The sequence below is a fragment of the Schistocerca cancellata genome, chromosome 2 (genome assembly GCF_023864275.1).
Source record: "Schistocerca cancellata isolate TAMUIC-IGC-003103 chromosome 2, iqSchCanc2.1, whole genome shotgun sequence".
In the NCBI taxonomy this organism is placed as follows: Eukaryota; Metazoa; Arthropoda; class Insecta; order Orthoptera; family Acrididae; genus Schistocerca; species Schistocerca cancellata.
This window is the reverse complement of record NC_064627.1, coordinates 1,016,927,042-1,016,939,055: the sequence shown is the minus strand read 5'-3', so window position 1 is coordinate 1,016,939,055 and position 12,014 is coordinate 1,016,927,042. Positions and strand designations below refer to the sequence as shown.

General features: G+C 44.7%; 1 protein-coding gene across 1 annotated transcript in view; it reads left to right on the top strand.

Annotated features, from left to right (window-relative positions):
* LOC126160602 (homeobox protein unc-4) overlaps positions 1-12,014 on the top strand; it is a gene marked incomplete at its 5' end in the record, with an annotated part of 168,392 nt that overhangs the window by 104,829 nt on the left and 51,549 nt on the right. Inside the window, 2 exons of the mRNA XM_049916916.1 lie at positions 611-810; positions 9,328-9,605. Of these exons, the coding sequence (XP_049772873.1) occupies positions 611-810; positions 9,328-9,605 (478 nt within the window). The remainder of the gene's footprint in view (positions 1-610; positions 811-9,327; positions 9,606-12,014) is intronic.

Sequence of the window (12,014 nt, the reverse complement as noted above, 5' to 3'; positions counted from 1 at the left end):
TTTCTGTCGGAGCTATAGTTTGTTAGTTATGTAGGAAAAACCGTTCCTTGCCGTTTTGCGGAGTTTCATGAAAAAGAAACTGTGTTCCAGGTTTAATTTCCTATCCGCTCATTTTTTTTCCTTTTAAGGTTATTAATTTCTGCACTCACTTAATGCTTGGATTATTCGGAAAGAAGGAGAAGCTTCGTTCAGCTCTGAGCAGGAGAAAGTGAGCCTGCGCAAGTGACAAGATAATATGACGGGCTTATTTCAATAGTGGTACAAGTCAATTTTTGTTCATCTTGAGATACAGAGTCCTAAAGTTAAATGAGCGCTGAAAAATATGCAGCTGAGATACCAGAAATATTCAAGCATATGGCTTCTTGCTAGAGATGAACCTTTCTTTCTGTTTGTTTGGATCATTAATTTCAGAAGCATTATGGGCAGAAAAGTGTAGGTAATGTACTTGTACCACTATTGAAATAAGGCCTTCATATGCGCGAGCTTCTACAGCACGTTTTTGTCTTGTCATTCTATATAGTTGACAGTGTTGCCAACCTGTGAGTGATTCATGCGATGGCCCTCGCGACACGTGGCACACTTGGGAACGGACTGGTGCACCTGTTGGCAGGCGGCAGCTCCAGCGGGGGGGACGCGGCTGACGACGGCAGTGGCGGCGGCGGCGGCAGCAAGCGGCGGCGGTCGCGCACCAACTTCAACAGCTGGCAGCTGGAGGAGCTGGAGAGGGCCTTCCTCGCCTCCCACTACCCGGACGTCTTCATGCGCGAGGCGCTCGCCATGCGCCTCGACCTCAAGGAGTCGCGCGTCGCCGTAAGTCTCTGTCCTACTACTGCAAACGCTGATCTTCGTGAACTACCGAAAAACTACAAATAAGAGCTCCTAATATAAATATGGAGCTTAGGCCGGTATTACACTATCAAATTTCTTTGTCAAAGATTTGATCAAAGATGTGATCCAATATTCCGTCCAATATATTTGACAAAGATCTTTGACGTAGCGCTAGAGGGGGTATTACACTGTCATCAAATTTTTCGTCAAAGTTCAAGATGGCTGACAACAACTTGTTACTAACCGCAGCAGTTCTACGTACTCCAATTGCATTGTGTGCACATGCGGTAAAGAAGTGGGGGAAAAAATGGAACCATACATACGAGGTTCACAGTCTTAAAAGTCCTGGGATTACAACTTGATAATAAATTCAGTTGGGAGGAGCACACCACAGAACTGCAGAAAGGCCTTAAGAAATCTGTATTTGCAATTCGAGTGTTAGCAGCCATAGGAAACATAAAAATGAAAAAGCTTGCATACTTTCATTCCATAATGTCATTTGGGATAATATTTTGGGGTAAATCTTGAAGTCAAACAAATTTTTTGGTCCAAAAGCGTGTAATACGTATTATTTGTGGAGTAAATTCACGGACCTCCTGCAAAAACCTCTTCAAAGAACTGGGTATACTAACTACTGCCTCTCAGTATATTTACTTCTTAATGAAATTTGTCGTAAATAATATATCTTTTTCCCAACAAACAACTCAGTTCATACATACAATACCAGGAACAAAAATGATCTGCACAAGGACTTAAAAGCGTCTGTGATCTATTCTGTTACTCGTTTTTATTCTCTGTGGGTGTTTTTAGTATTTGGAAAAAGGGACCGATGACCATCGCAGTCTGGTCCCTTTAATCCCACAAACCAACCAACTTACTTTAGTTCAAAAAGGGGTCCACTACTCAGGAACACTCATCTTCAATAATTTTCCAGGAAACATAAAAAATTTAGTTAGAAATAAAGATCAGTTTAAAAGGAGCCTGAAAGACTTACTACTGGCCAACTACTTCTACTCCATTGGCGAAATTTTTAATAGAAACAAATGATGTATTGTATTTATTCACAATATTAGTATTGTTATTTCAGCTTAAAAAAATCGACATGTTCCACATCCACGAGGCTCTCCTCAGCACGGATCTATGGAACGAAAAAATAATCTAATCTGGGTGAAGCCGTGGGTTTTACGACGACACGATAAAAGCATTCAACAAAACTTGTTACGTGAGCTTACAGTGGAAGACGTCAAGTCGTACATCAATTACTTAAGAATGGATGAGCATACATTTCTGTATGTGCTCAATGAAGTGTATCCTCATATCACAAAGCACAATATTCACTTAAGAACTGCTACATCTTCTGAAGACAGGCTCACTATAACACTCCCATTCCTTGCTACAGGAGAGGGTTATGTTAGGTTAGGTTAGCTTAGATCAGGTTAGGTCTCCAATCTTCTTAATCTATTTTTGTATTCAGGGTGCCTCACGTTGTAAAGCACCTCATGAGCTTCAGACATCTCTATTAATTTTGTAGTTGTCGGCACACACCAATTGTATTTACCGGCAATGGTTATAAAAACACTACAGACGACAGTACGCTGCAGCGATGCTAGCGCTCCATGTGGTAACATGTCACATTGCAGTGAACAGAAGACAAGCGGTTTCTTTGATCAAATATACAGAGAGGCCCTAGATTTGATCAAATATTGGACGACATTTGACAAAGTCCCTATTACACTATCAAATATCTTTGACAAAGATATTGGACAAAGATATTGGACAAAGAAATTTGATAGTGTAATACCGGCCTTACAGACAGACAAATGTGTATGGTATGGGTGCAATGTTATTAATAAAGAAAGCTTAAAAACATGTTACTTATAATCCCCGATAAAAAGGGTGAAGCACCCGAAACTCATGTCGTAACTTATGAGAACATTATTATTAATAAACAAAGGTTAAAATTGTATTATTTAACTCCCTAATGAAAGGAATGAAGCACCCGCACCTCATGGTTGGATGTCCACGAATGTTCGTATTCCTGCTCAACATCGATTGGTATGTAACTGGCGACAGCTGCAAATCTCTGTGACGGGTAGAACGGCCAGCACAGTGCATTACTGCGGTTCGTGTGTGGTGTTGTTACCAGGCCTCGTACATTACACACACTGATAAGCCGAAACATTACGACCACGCACAGTGCGATGTTGGATACCGCCTGATGGCGTTGCTGGCACATGACTCGGTAGCAAAAGTATATAAGCGGAGCAGAAACGGATAGGGGATCGCCCTAGCGAAGATATGGGCTGGAAATGGGGATATACATTGAGATAGGCAACTTTCAGAAAGGGCAACTTATTATAACTTAGAGCCTGTCAACGAGTGTGTGGGAAACTGCAAAGCTGGTCGAATGTTCACTTGCTACTGACATGAGCATCTACAGAAAGAGGTGGAAGGACAGCGAAACTACCACTAGGCGCTAAATGGTTGGACGTCCATGACTCGTTACAGAACGTGTGGGGTTCGGAAGCTTGTAAGTTCTGTAAAGTGGGCTGTGACATTTCTGCCGAAGGAGCTGGTGCATGCATAAATAATTCGGAGCACTCCAGTCATCGTACATTGTTGAACAACGAGTTCCGCAGCAGACCACCCCTACGTGTTCACATGTTGAGCCAACAACATCGGCAGTTACGATTGCAGGGGGCACGGGACCATCGAGATTTCAATGGAAACGCGTCGGCTCTTCGGGTCAATCATATTTTGCTACAATAGGTCGATGGTCTTCTCCACTAACGGCGTCGTCGAGGTGAATGGCGGTCCGAAACGCGCAGCGCGCTTTAGGCGCAGGCTGATCGGAGTAGTATTCTGCTGTGGGAGACACTCTCCCGCGCTTGCATTGGACCTATGGTGCTAACCAAAGATATGCTGACAGCTGGGAATCACCTGCGTGCCTCCATGCTTGATGTCTTCCCCGATGGCGATGTCAACTCCCAGCAGTGTAAATGTCCGTGTCTCGGAGCCAGAACGGTGCTACCGTGCTTTGAGGAGCATTACAGTGAACTCACGTTGATGTCTCGGGGACTAAATACGCCTGATGTAAGTCCTATAGAACCCATCTGGGCCAGTATCGGGTGCCATCACCGCGTATGCGTAATTAGCGGCCCGTTATGTACGCGAAGTACGTGAGTTGTGCGTCGACATCTAATGCCAGATACCTCCATAAACCTACCAACAAACTGTCGGATCCCTGATACGCAGAATCAGTGATGTATTTCGCTCCAAAGACGGACAAACAAGCTATTACGCAGGTGGTCATAATGTTTTGGCTCATCATTCGGTTCCCCAGACCTAATGGCATGTTCATTTGCAAAGAATGGTTCATTATCTTAATCTCCCCATTCAGGATCCTGCGCCGCTTTCACAAATTTATATTTAATTTTCAATTAAAACATTCTAATTTTGTAATTTAAGAAGTGCTTCTAACATATTAAATTTACTGTATTACGTTTAATTGAATATTTCATAAGTATACTTCATTAGTATTAATTTATTATTTTCATACTTGTCAGACGTTGTAGTAGTGAATAATCATGCCGATCCTGCGACGATGTCAGACGAAGGCACAAGAAAAAGGAGGATACGAGAGGGGTGCATTTCCTATGTTCAACCCTTCAGTAGTTTTACTCATTTGTCATCTATTCTGTTGCATAGACAGCGTGAATCTTTTCTCGTTAACTGCTGGTCAAGAATTAGTCGAGATACACCATGTGATTAAAAGTATCCGGACACCTGGCTGAAAATGACTTACAAGTTCGTCGTGCCATCCATCGGTAATTCTGGAATTCAATATGGTGTTGGCCCACCCTTAGCCTTGATGACAGCTTCCACTCTCGCAGGCATACGTTCAATCAGGTGCTGGAAGGTTTCTTGGGGAATGGCAGCCCATTCTTCACGGAGTGCTGCACTGAGGAGAGGTATCGATGTCGGTCGGTGAGGTCTGGCACAGACTTCCAAAACAACTCAAAGGTGCTCTATAGGATTCAACTCAGGACTCTGTGCAGGCCAGTCCATTACAGGGATGTCATTGTCGTGTAACCACACCACCGCGGGCCGTGCATTATGAACAGGTGCTCGATCGTGTTGAAAGATGCAATCACTGTCCCCGAATTGCTCTTCAACAGTAGGAAGCAAGAAGGTGCTTAAAACATCACTGGGGGCCTGTGCTGTAAAAGTTCCACCCAAAACAACAACGGGTGCAATCCCCCTTCATGAAAAACACAACCACACCATAACACCACCGCCTCGGAATTTTACTTTTGACACTACACACACTGGCAGATTACGTTCACAGAACATTAGCCATACCCACAACCTGCCATCGGATCGCCACTGTGATTCGTCACTACACCCAACGTTTTTCCACTATTCAATCGTCCAATGTTTACGCTCGTTACGACAAGTGAGGCGTCGTTTGGCATTTACCGGCGTGGCGTGTGGCTTATGAGCAGCCGCTCGACCATGAAATCCAAGTTTTCTCGCATCCCGCCTAACTGTTATAGTACTTGCAGTGGATCCTGATGCAGTTTAGAATTTCCGTGTCTCTGTCACTCGACAGACGAGGTCGGCCTGTACGCTTTTGTGCTGTACGTGTCCATTCACGTTTCCAGTTCACTATCACATCGGAAACAGTGGACCTAGGGATGTTTAGGAGTGCGGAAATCTCGCGAGCAAACGTATGACACAAGTGACACCCAATCGCCGGCCGCGGTGGCCGGGCGGTTCTAGGGGCATCAGTCCGGAACCGCGCGACTGCTATGGTCGCAGGTTCGAATCCTGCCTCGGGCGTGGATGTGTGTGATGTCCTTAGTTTAGTTAGGTTTAAGTAGTTCTAAGTTCTAGGGTACTGATGACCTCCGATGTTAAGTCTCATAGTGTTCAGAGCCATTTGAACCATTTGACACCCAATCACCTGACCTCTTACGAAGTCCGTGAGTTCCGCGGAGAGCCCCATTCTGCTCTCTCACGTGTCTAATGACTACTGAGGTCCCTAATATAAAGGACCTGGCAGGACAATGCACCTAATAAGAAAAAAGTATGTTTTTGGGGTGTCTGGATACTTTTGATCACATAGTGTATTTTTGTTCGTTGCTTCGTCGGATGGGATGAAAGAACACGAATGAATATCTCGTATTTAAAATGATGTTGGAGGGGATGCAGTCTTTCTCCCCTACTATTCAGTCTGTAAATCGAAGAAAGAATGACGGAAATAACAATGGTTCAGGAGTAGGATCGATGTTGATGGTCAGTGATAAGATTTACTGTGTTATTGGTATCCTCGGTGAAAGTGAGGAAAGATTACACCACATACTGAATGGAATAAACAGTCTGCTAAGCGCAGAAAAAAGACTTAGAGAAAAATGAAGAAAGACGGGAGTTAAGAACTGCAATACGCAATACACAGCTGAAACGGCATATTTAATTAGAGATGATCGATGTTGGTCTAGACTCAGACCATCAATGGTCCAAAAACTATCTCAGCTATGCATCTGCGCAATTGGCGTAAGAGTCATCAATTATGCAAACGCATAGACTCAAATCAGTCGTCTCTGATAAAATATACCGTTACAGCTGTGTATTGTGTTATATATTTCTTAACATTCATTACAGCTGTACAACATTACCTCCATAAAATATTTCTAAAGACAAAAGTAATATGGATTATCAGAAATGGCGGTAGTGAGAAAATTAACATCAAACTGAGGACTGCGAAATAGACAAGGTGAATGAATTCCACTACTTGGAAGCAAAGATGACGTAATAAGCAGACTGGCACCAGGCAAAGAGGACATTCGTGGCCGAAAGAAGTCTATCAGTATCAAAAGTTGCTCTTAATTTGAGGAAGAAGTTTCTGAGACACAGGCAAGTATCGAAGTGAATCATGGATTGCGAGGAAACCAGAAGAGAATCGAAAAATTTCAAATATGGTGTTAGAGAACAATTATGAAAATCAGGTAGACTGATAAGGTAAGATACTACGTAGAACGTTCTTCACGTAAACGGCAATGGAAAGAAATGCTTGGAAAACACAGAACGATGGGACAAGTTGTAAGGAGTTCCGTTTAGTCATCAGGGAATTAGTTCGATGGTACTACAGGGGAGGGAGGAGGGGGGGGGGTTGAAGGGTAGAAACAGTTGTGGAAGACACAGATTAGAATCTGCTTTCCTGGCCTTACCAATTATTCTCTTGAGGTCAGCTTGTTACTCTGAATTTGGCAATGTTAGTGTTAGAGGGTGGCTCGGTACCCTCCCAGCCACCATCCCTCTCGCACTGTAGCAGAATATATATACCTCGACTGCCTGCGTCTAGTGTATGCCGTGTGAAAGTGTGATAACATCATGGATATGTTTTTTAATCGTGTAACTCAGGCGGGACGTGGGTATCTGCCAAGTATTCAGCTATCAGATGTGGGAAAACACCAAGAAAGCATATCCAGATTGGCAAGCAAATTTGGGTGGGGCATGACAGAGGCTTAAATATTTACAGAAACTTATAGAGAACTTCGGCTGTGAGCGCTACTCACTGATGAAGAGGACTCAGTGATGAAGAGGTTAGCACAGGAGAGAAATCGTGACAAGTCGCATGAAACCAGTCAGAAGAATGATGACTCAAGAAAAGAAAAGATGGGATGGTCATAAATAGTTAGGTAGAAGTATGGGAATAGAGCCAGCAGGGGCTTCAACCCAGAGCCATTCCTTGAGTTTTGGGAGGGCTCATCTTTAGGAGCCATTGGTAGACCTGGAGGTATTAAGGGGGTTCTGAAGGGATCGTTATGATTTTTGGAGGATGGGAAGGGGGAGTCGTATTGCGATGGAACTGTGATAAGGCTATTAAGGTGTTTAGTTGTACAGGGCGTTTATAATTCATGTGCAGATACCCACAGACTTCCAGTGTGAGCTGCAGTTATCATACGGCAGCGGAACATGATAGATATGCTAATGAGTTAATGTGGAAACGATTTCCGCTGCAAAAAAATAGTTGCAATATGGTCACCAGGTGCATATCTGGCATGTGAATGCGAGAAGACGTATAGAATTGTTTCCTCATGTAACGGATTAGGAACAGGACATGTGCCGTTGCCACATTTAGTTCAGTATGCGCACCAGAGAAGTCGACGAGTCGCTGTACAGCGCCAATGTTGCACCTGGTGGCCATACTTTGAAGTACTTTTTTCCAGTGTATATCGGTTCCACATTAACGCATTTGGCAAAGCTATCAAGATTCGCTGCCATACGATAACTGCGGCCCCACACTGGACCTCCGTGAATAGTTGCACTTTAATTAATACCACCCGGTACTGTAGGAGGACGGAGACTGCAACCTTCTCTTTTTACCTCGCCTTTACCGTATCTTCACTAGGTCAGCATGTTACTGTGGGTTTGGCAATGTTAATGGTAGACGGTGGATGGATGCCCTTCCTGTCCCCATTCCTTGTTCCCTGGAATGGAATCTGTGTATCTCATCTGTCTTCATCTAGAGTTCACCCATGTGAAAGCGTGAGAACATTTGCGAAAAAAATTCAAGACTTGTAACTGAGACAGAGCGTGGGTCCCAGTCCAGTATTCAACTAGTCGGACACAGGAAGCTGCCTAAAAAGCGACATCAAGGCTGGGTGGCACACCAGCCCTCGTCATTGATCCAGTGGCTAATGGTAATGCGGGTCGTGACAGCGACTGGAACATACCCAACAAACGATAGATAATTCTTGGACAACATGGTTGTGGAGAGAAGCAGCAATTAGTGTGATTAATCAATAATTCAAAAGCAGTCTTAATCGCATTTATTATTAATATTATTATACCGCCAACCGGTTTCAACCCAACGTAGAGGTCATCTTCTGGGTGTTTACACCATTGGTCGACTGCTGGTGGTGTCACCCCTGTCTATATAACAGATAGTTTCCTGCTGTTATGTAGATACGAGTGACACCACCAACAGTCGACCAATTGTGTAAACACCCAGAAGATGACCCTTACGTTGGGTTGAAACCGGTTGGCGGTATAATAATATTAATAATAAATGCGATTAAGACTGTTTTTGAATTATTAAACGATAGAGAAGCTTGGGTGTAAGAGCTACTCCAAGAGGAAGTTGGCATAGGAGAGAAGTCGTAGCAGGCTGCATCAAACCTTCCAGAGGAATGATGACCAAAAAAGAGAAAAAAGGCATGGTCGTAAATGGTTAGGAAGAAGTCATGGGAACGGAAACAACAGGTGGTTCGTCCTACAGTCTTTCCTTGAGTTTTGGGAGGATTCATCTTGAGGAGCCATTGGCTACACCAAGAGGGAAACTGGTCGAGGGGGACTTGTTGAGGTCGCTGGGCTTTCTGGAGGGTCGTAACAGAATGTGGTGTAGTGACAGAAGTACTATAAGGTTATTACGAAGTTTAAGCGTACCTGTCGAGAGCAGTGGTCACCTCTGACAGTGGGGACGCGATGTTGCAGGTGTGGTTCCAGAACCGGCGCGCCAAGTGGCGCAAGAAGGAGCACACGAAGAAGGGCCCCGGCCGGCCGGCGCACAACGCGCACCCGCAGACGTGCAGCGGGGAGCCCATCCCGGAGGAGGAGCTGCGGCGCAAGGAGCGCGAGCGGCGCGAGAAGAAGCTGCTCAAGTCGCTGGAGCGCCAGCAGCGCAAGCTGGCCGCCAAGGGCGTCGCCGTCGACCTGGACACGCTGCGCCGCCAGTGGGAGGCCAAGCACCGCGCCCACGCGCCCGCCCACCAGCAGCCCCCGCCGCCGCCGCCGCCACCCCTGCAGCAGCAGCAGCAGCAGCGGCCGCCGCCGTCGCCGCCCCCGGCAGCCGACCCTCCGGAAGACCGGAGCCAGTCGCAGCCCAACGACGACGAGGAGGATATCAACATCGTCTCGGACGATGAGGCCAGCTCCAACTGCGGCCGAGTATCGCCTACGCCGCCCCCGCAGCCGCCGCCTCCACCCCCGCCACCCCCGCCCACGGACGTCGGCCAGCAGGTCTCCGCGCCGCCCCCGCGCCGGTCCAACCCCTTCAGTATCGAGAGTCTGCTGTCGCACGACGTGGACCACAGGAGACAGACTGTGTCTTCCTCGATGACGCTCAAGTGACCTTACACTCACCTGCTGTCGCAGTTGTTAAACCACCGCTAGAAACAGTTGCTGTACGGTGAAGGATGAGTGATTCGTAGTCTGTTTCACAAGTAGCTACGGCGGCGAAAACAAAAGCCGCCCATTCTTGCTTTCCATCGTCACTAACGAGTTCGTAGCAAATTAGCTCACCGTTACCGTAGGTCCCAGTTGTGGGACTGGTGTCGTCGGTCACTGTCATATAAAATACGCGGTCTACCATAGACGAGATGTTGCAGGTGCAGAGCAACTTCACACCAATTCCAGGGGGTACGTAGAGTAGCAAACAGATGCCACATTGAGCACGAGTACCATCGTTTTATGTCCATACCACGTGCTTAAGTAAGTGCAGCTGCATCAGACACTAGCTGGGTTTGGATCTACGGAACTTTCCGTGTAGTATATGATCATCCAGAAGAAGCTCAATGCACGAATTGATTCCTATTTTATGACGAAGCTTGTACCAGAATCACTGAAAAAATAATTGATTTAACCGGTTTTGAGATACATTCGTCTTTCCGCTAACAGTAACAGACCGGTTTTCCGGGATTTTGATCGTTACAGCGTACAAGAAGACCCCATGTGTTTTCCTGACGCTGTTCAGCTTCTGGGTGGATGAGATGAATCGAGGCCCGCTACTGCCGACTGCCACACAAATTACTCTGCAGAAGATTTTCTCCGTTGGTAGAATAAATGTGAAATGTTTTGAGGGGAGGTGACAAATCTTTCTCTTTTATCACAAGTACAATCAAAACAGTCAGACGACAAATGTTAGGAAGAATGAAACAATCAGTATTACATCAGATGCCAAGAAAATTCTCATCAGTGGCTTGTAACCTACGTCCTTCCAACATTCCTATAAGAATGCTTCATGCTAATCAATGATCTATCCAAACTAGAAAGATCCTTACCATCTAATTACCCTTCTACGAACGACCTTCTTCCTCTAAGAGCATCATCTAGAGTACGTCTTTAGCAAATGTTACTTAACTTCGCCGATTTCCTTCAGGGATACACCCTAAAAAAGCCAGCACCGGCCACGAGCTGTGTTGGAGATACGCTATCGTTGTCTGATAGTTCGTTTTCCACTTAATCGCTCATTGGTTTTCCAGCTGATGCTGATCAAATTGGGAGCACATCCGAGTTGGAAAAATTTCTCTAAGCATTAGACAATTTCACGAGGGATAATGTCACTAAAATTTCATTTTACTTATGTGCTAGAAACGAAAATGGTATGAGACAATGTAGATTCCTAGTAAGGATATCAATAATTTACATTAATTTTATGTTTTATATGCGATTAGTAACTAATAATGGAAAACAGGATTTTCAGCATCATCGTCAACTAAAGGCGATTAGTAACTAGTGATGAAAAACAGAATTTCCAGAATCGTCGTTAACTAATTAGATACTGATTTATTTGCCTTAACGTTCGGATTGGGGTGATCAGTGTCTACTTAGAGCAATAGTGGGCGATTGATGAAGATCATGACAAAAGTTCGTAGCCCATAAAAAAGGACCTGCGTTATATGACATTATCCACGAAGTTTCCTCTATCAAGCGACATTCATCCTCTAAAAAGTCTTCATAGCAGAATTACTGATGAAGTTGTTTTAACATCTTCCACTTGATAGGACGGCCACAACTGTTCTACAGTTGATAACATCCGGATACAGATGTATTACATTTTTTCTTCCAGTAAAAGAAAAGCGCACTCTCATTTTATTGGAAAAGAAAACTTAGTGCAACTGCATGCTAATGTTATCAGTCACGAATATTTCAACATTGCAAAGTATTATTGGCAAATAGAGCAAAAGTCCACCATCGCCAAACTCCAGTTTGTTTGATCGTGAGTAATCAGGTAATGTTAAGTGTGACTCAGCAACAATGCTTATGCATTTCCTGTCACAAAAGGTAGATAAAGTTCATTCGTGAAATCAGAAAATTGACATACTTACCACTGTAAAAACGTAGTTAAAAATATATATTGGTGACAACAGCGCAAATGGGTAAAGCTGACAGCGTGAAGTACA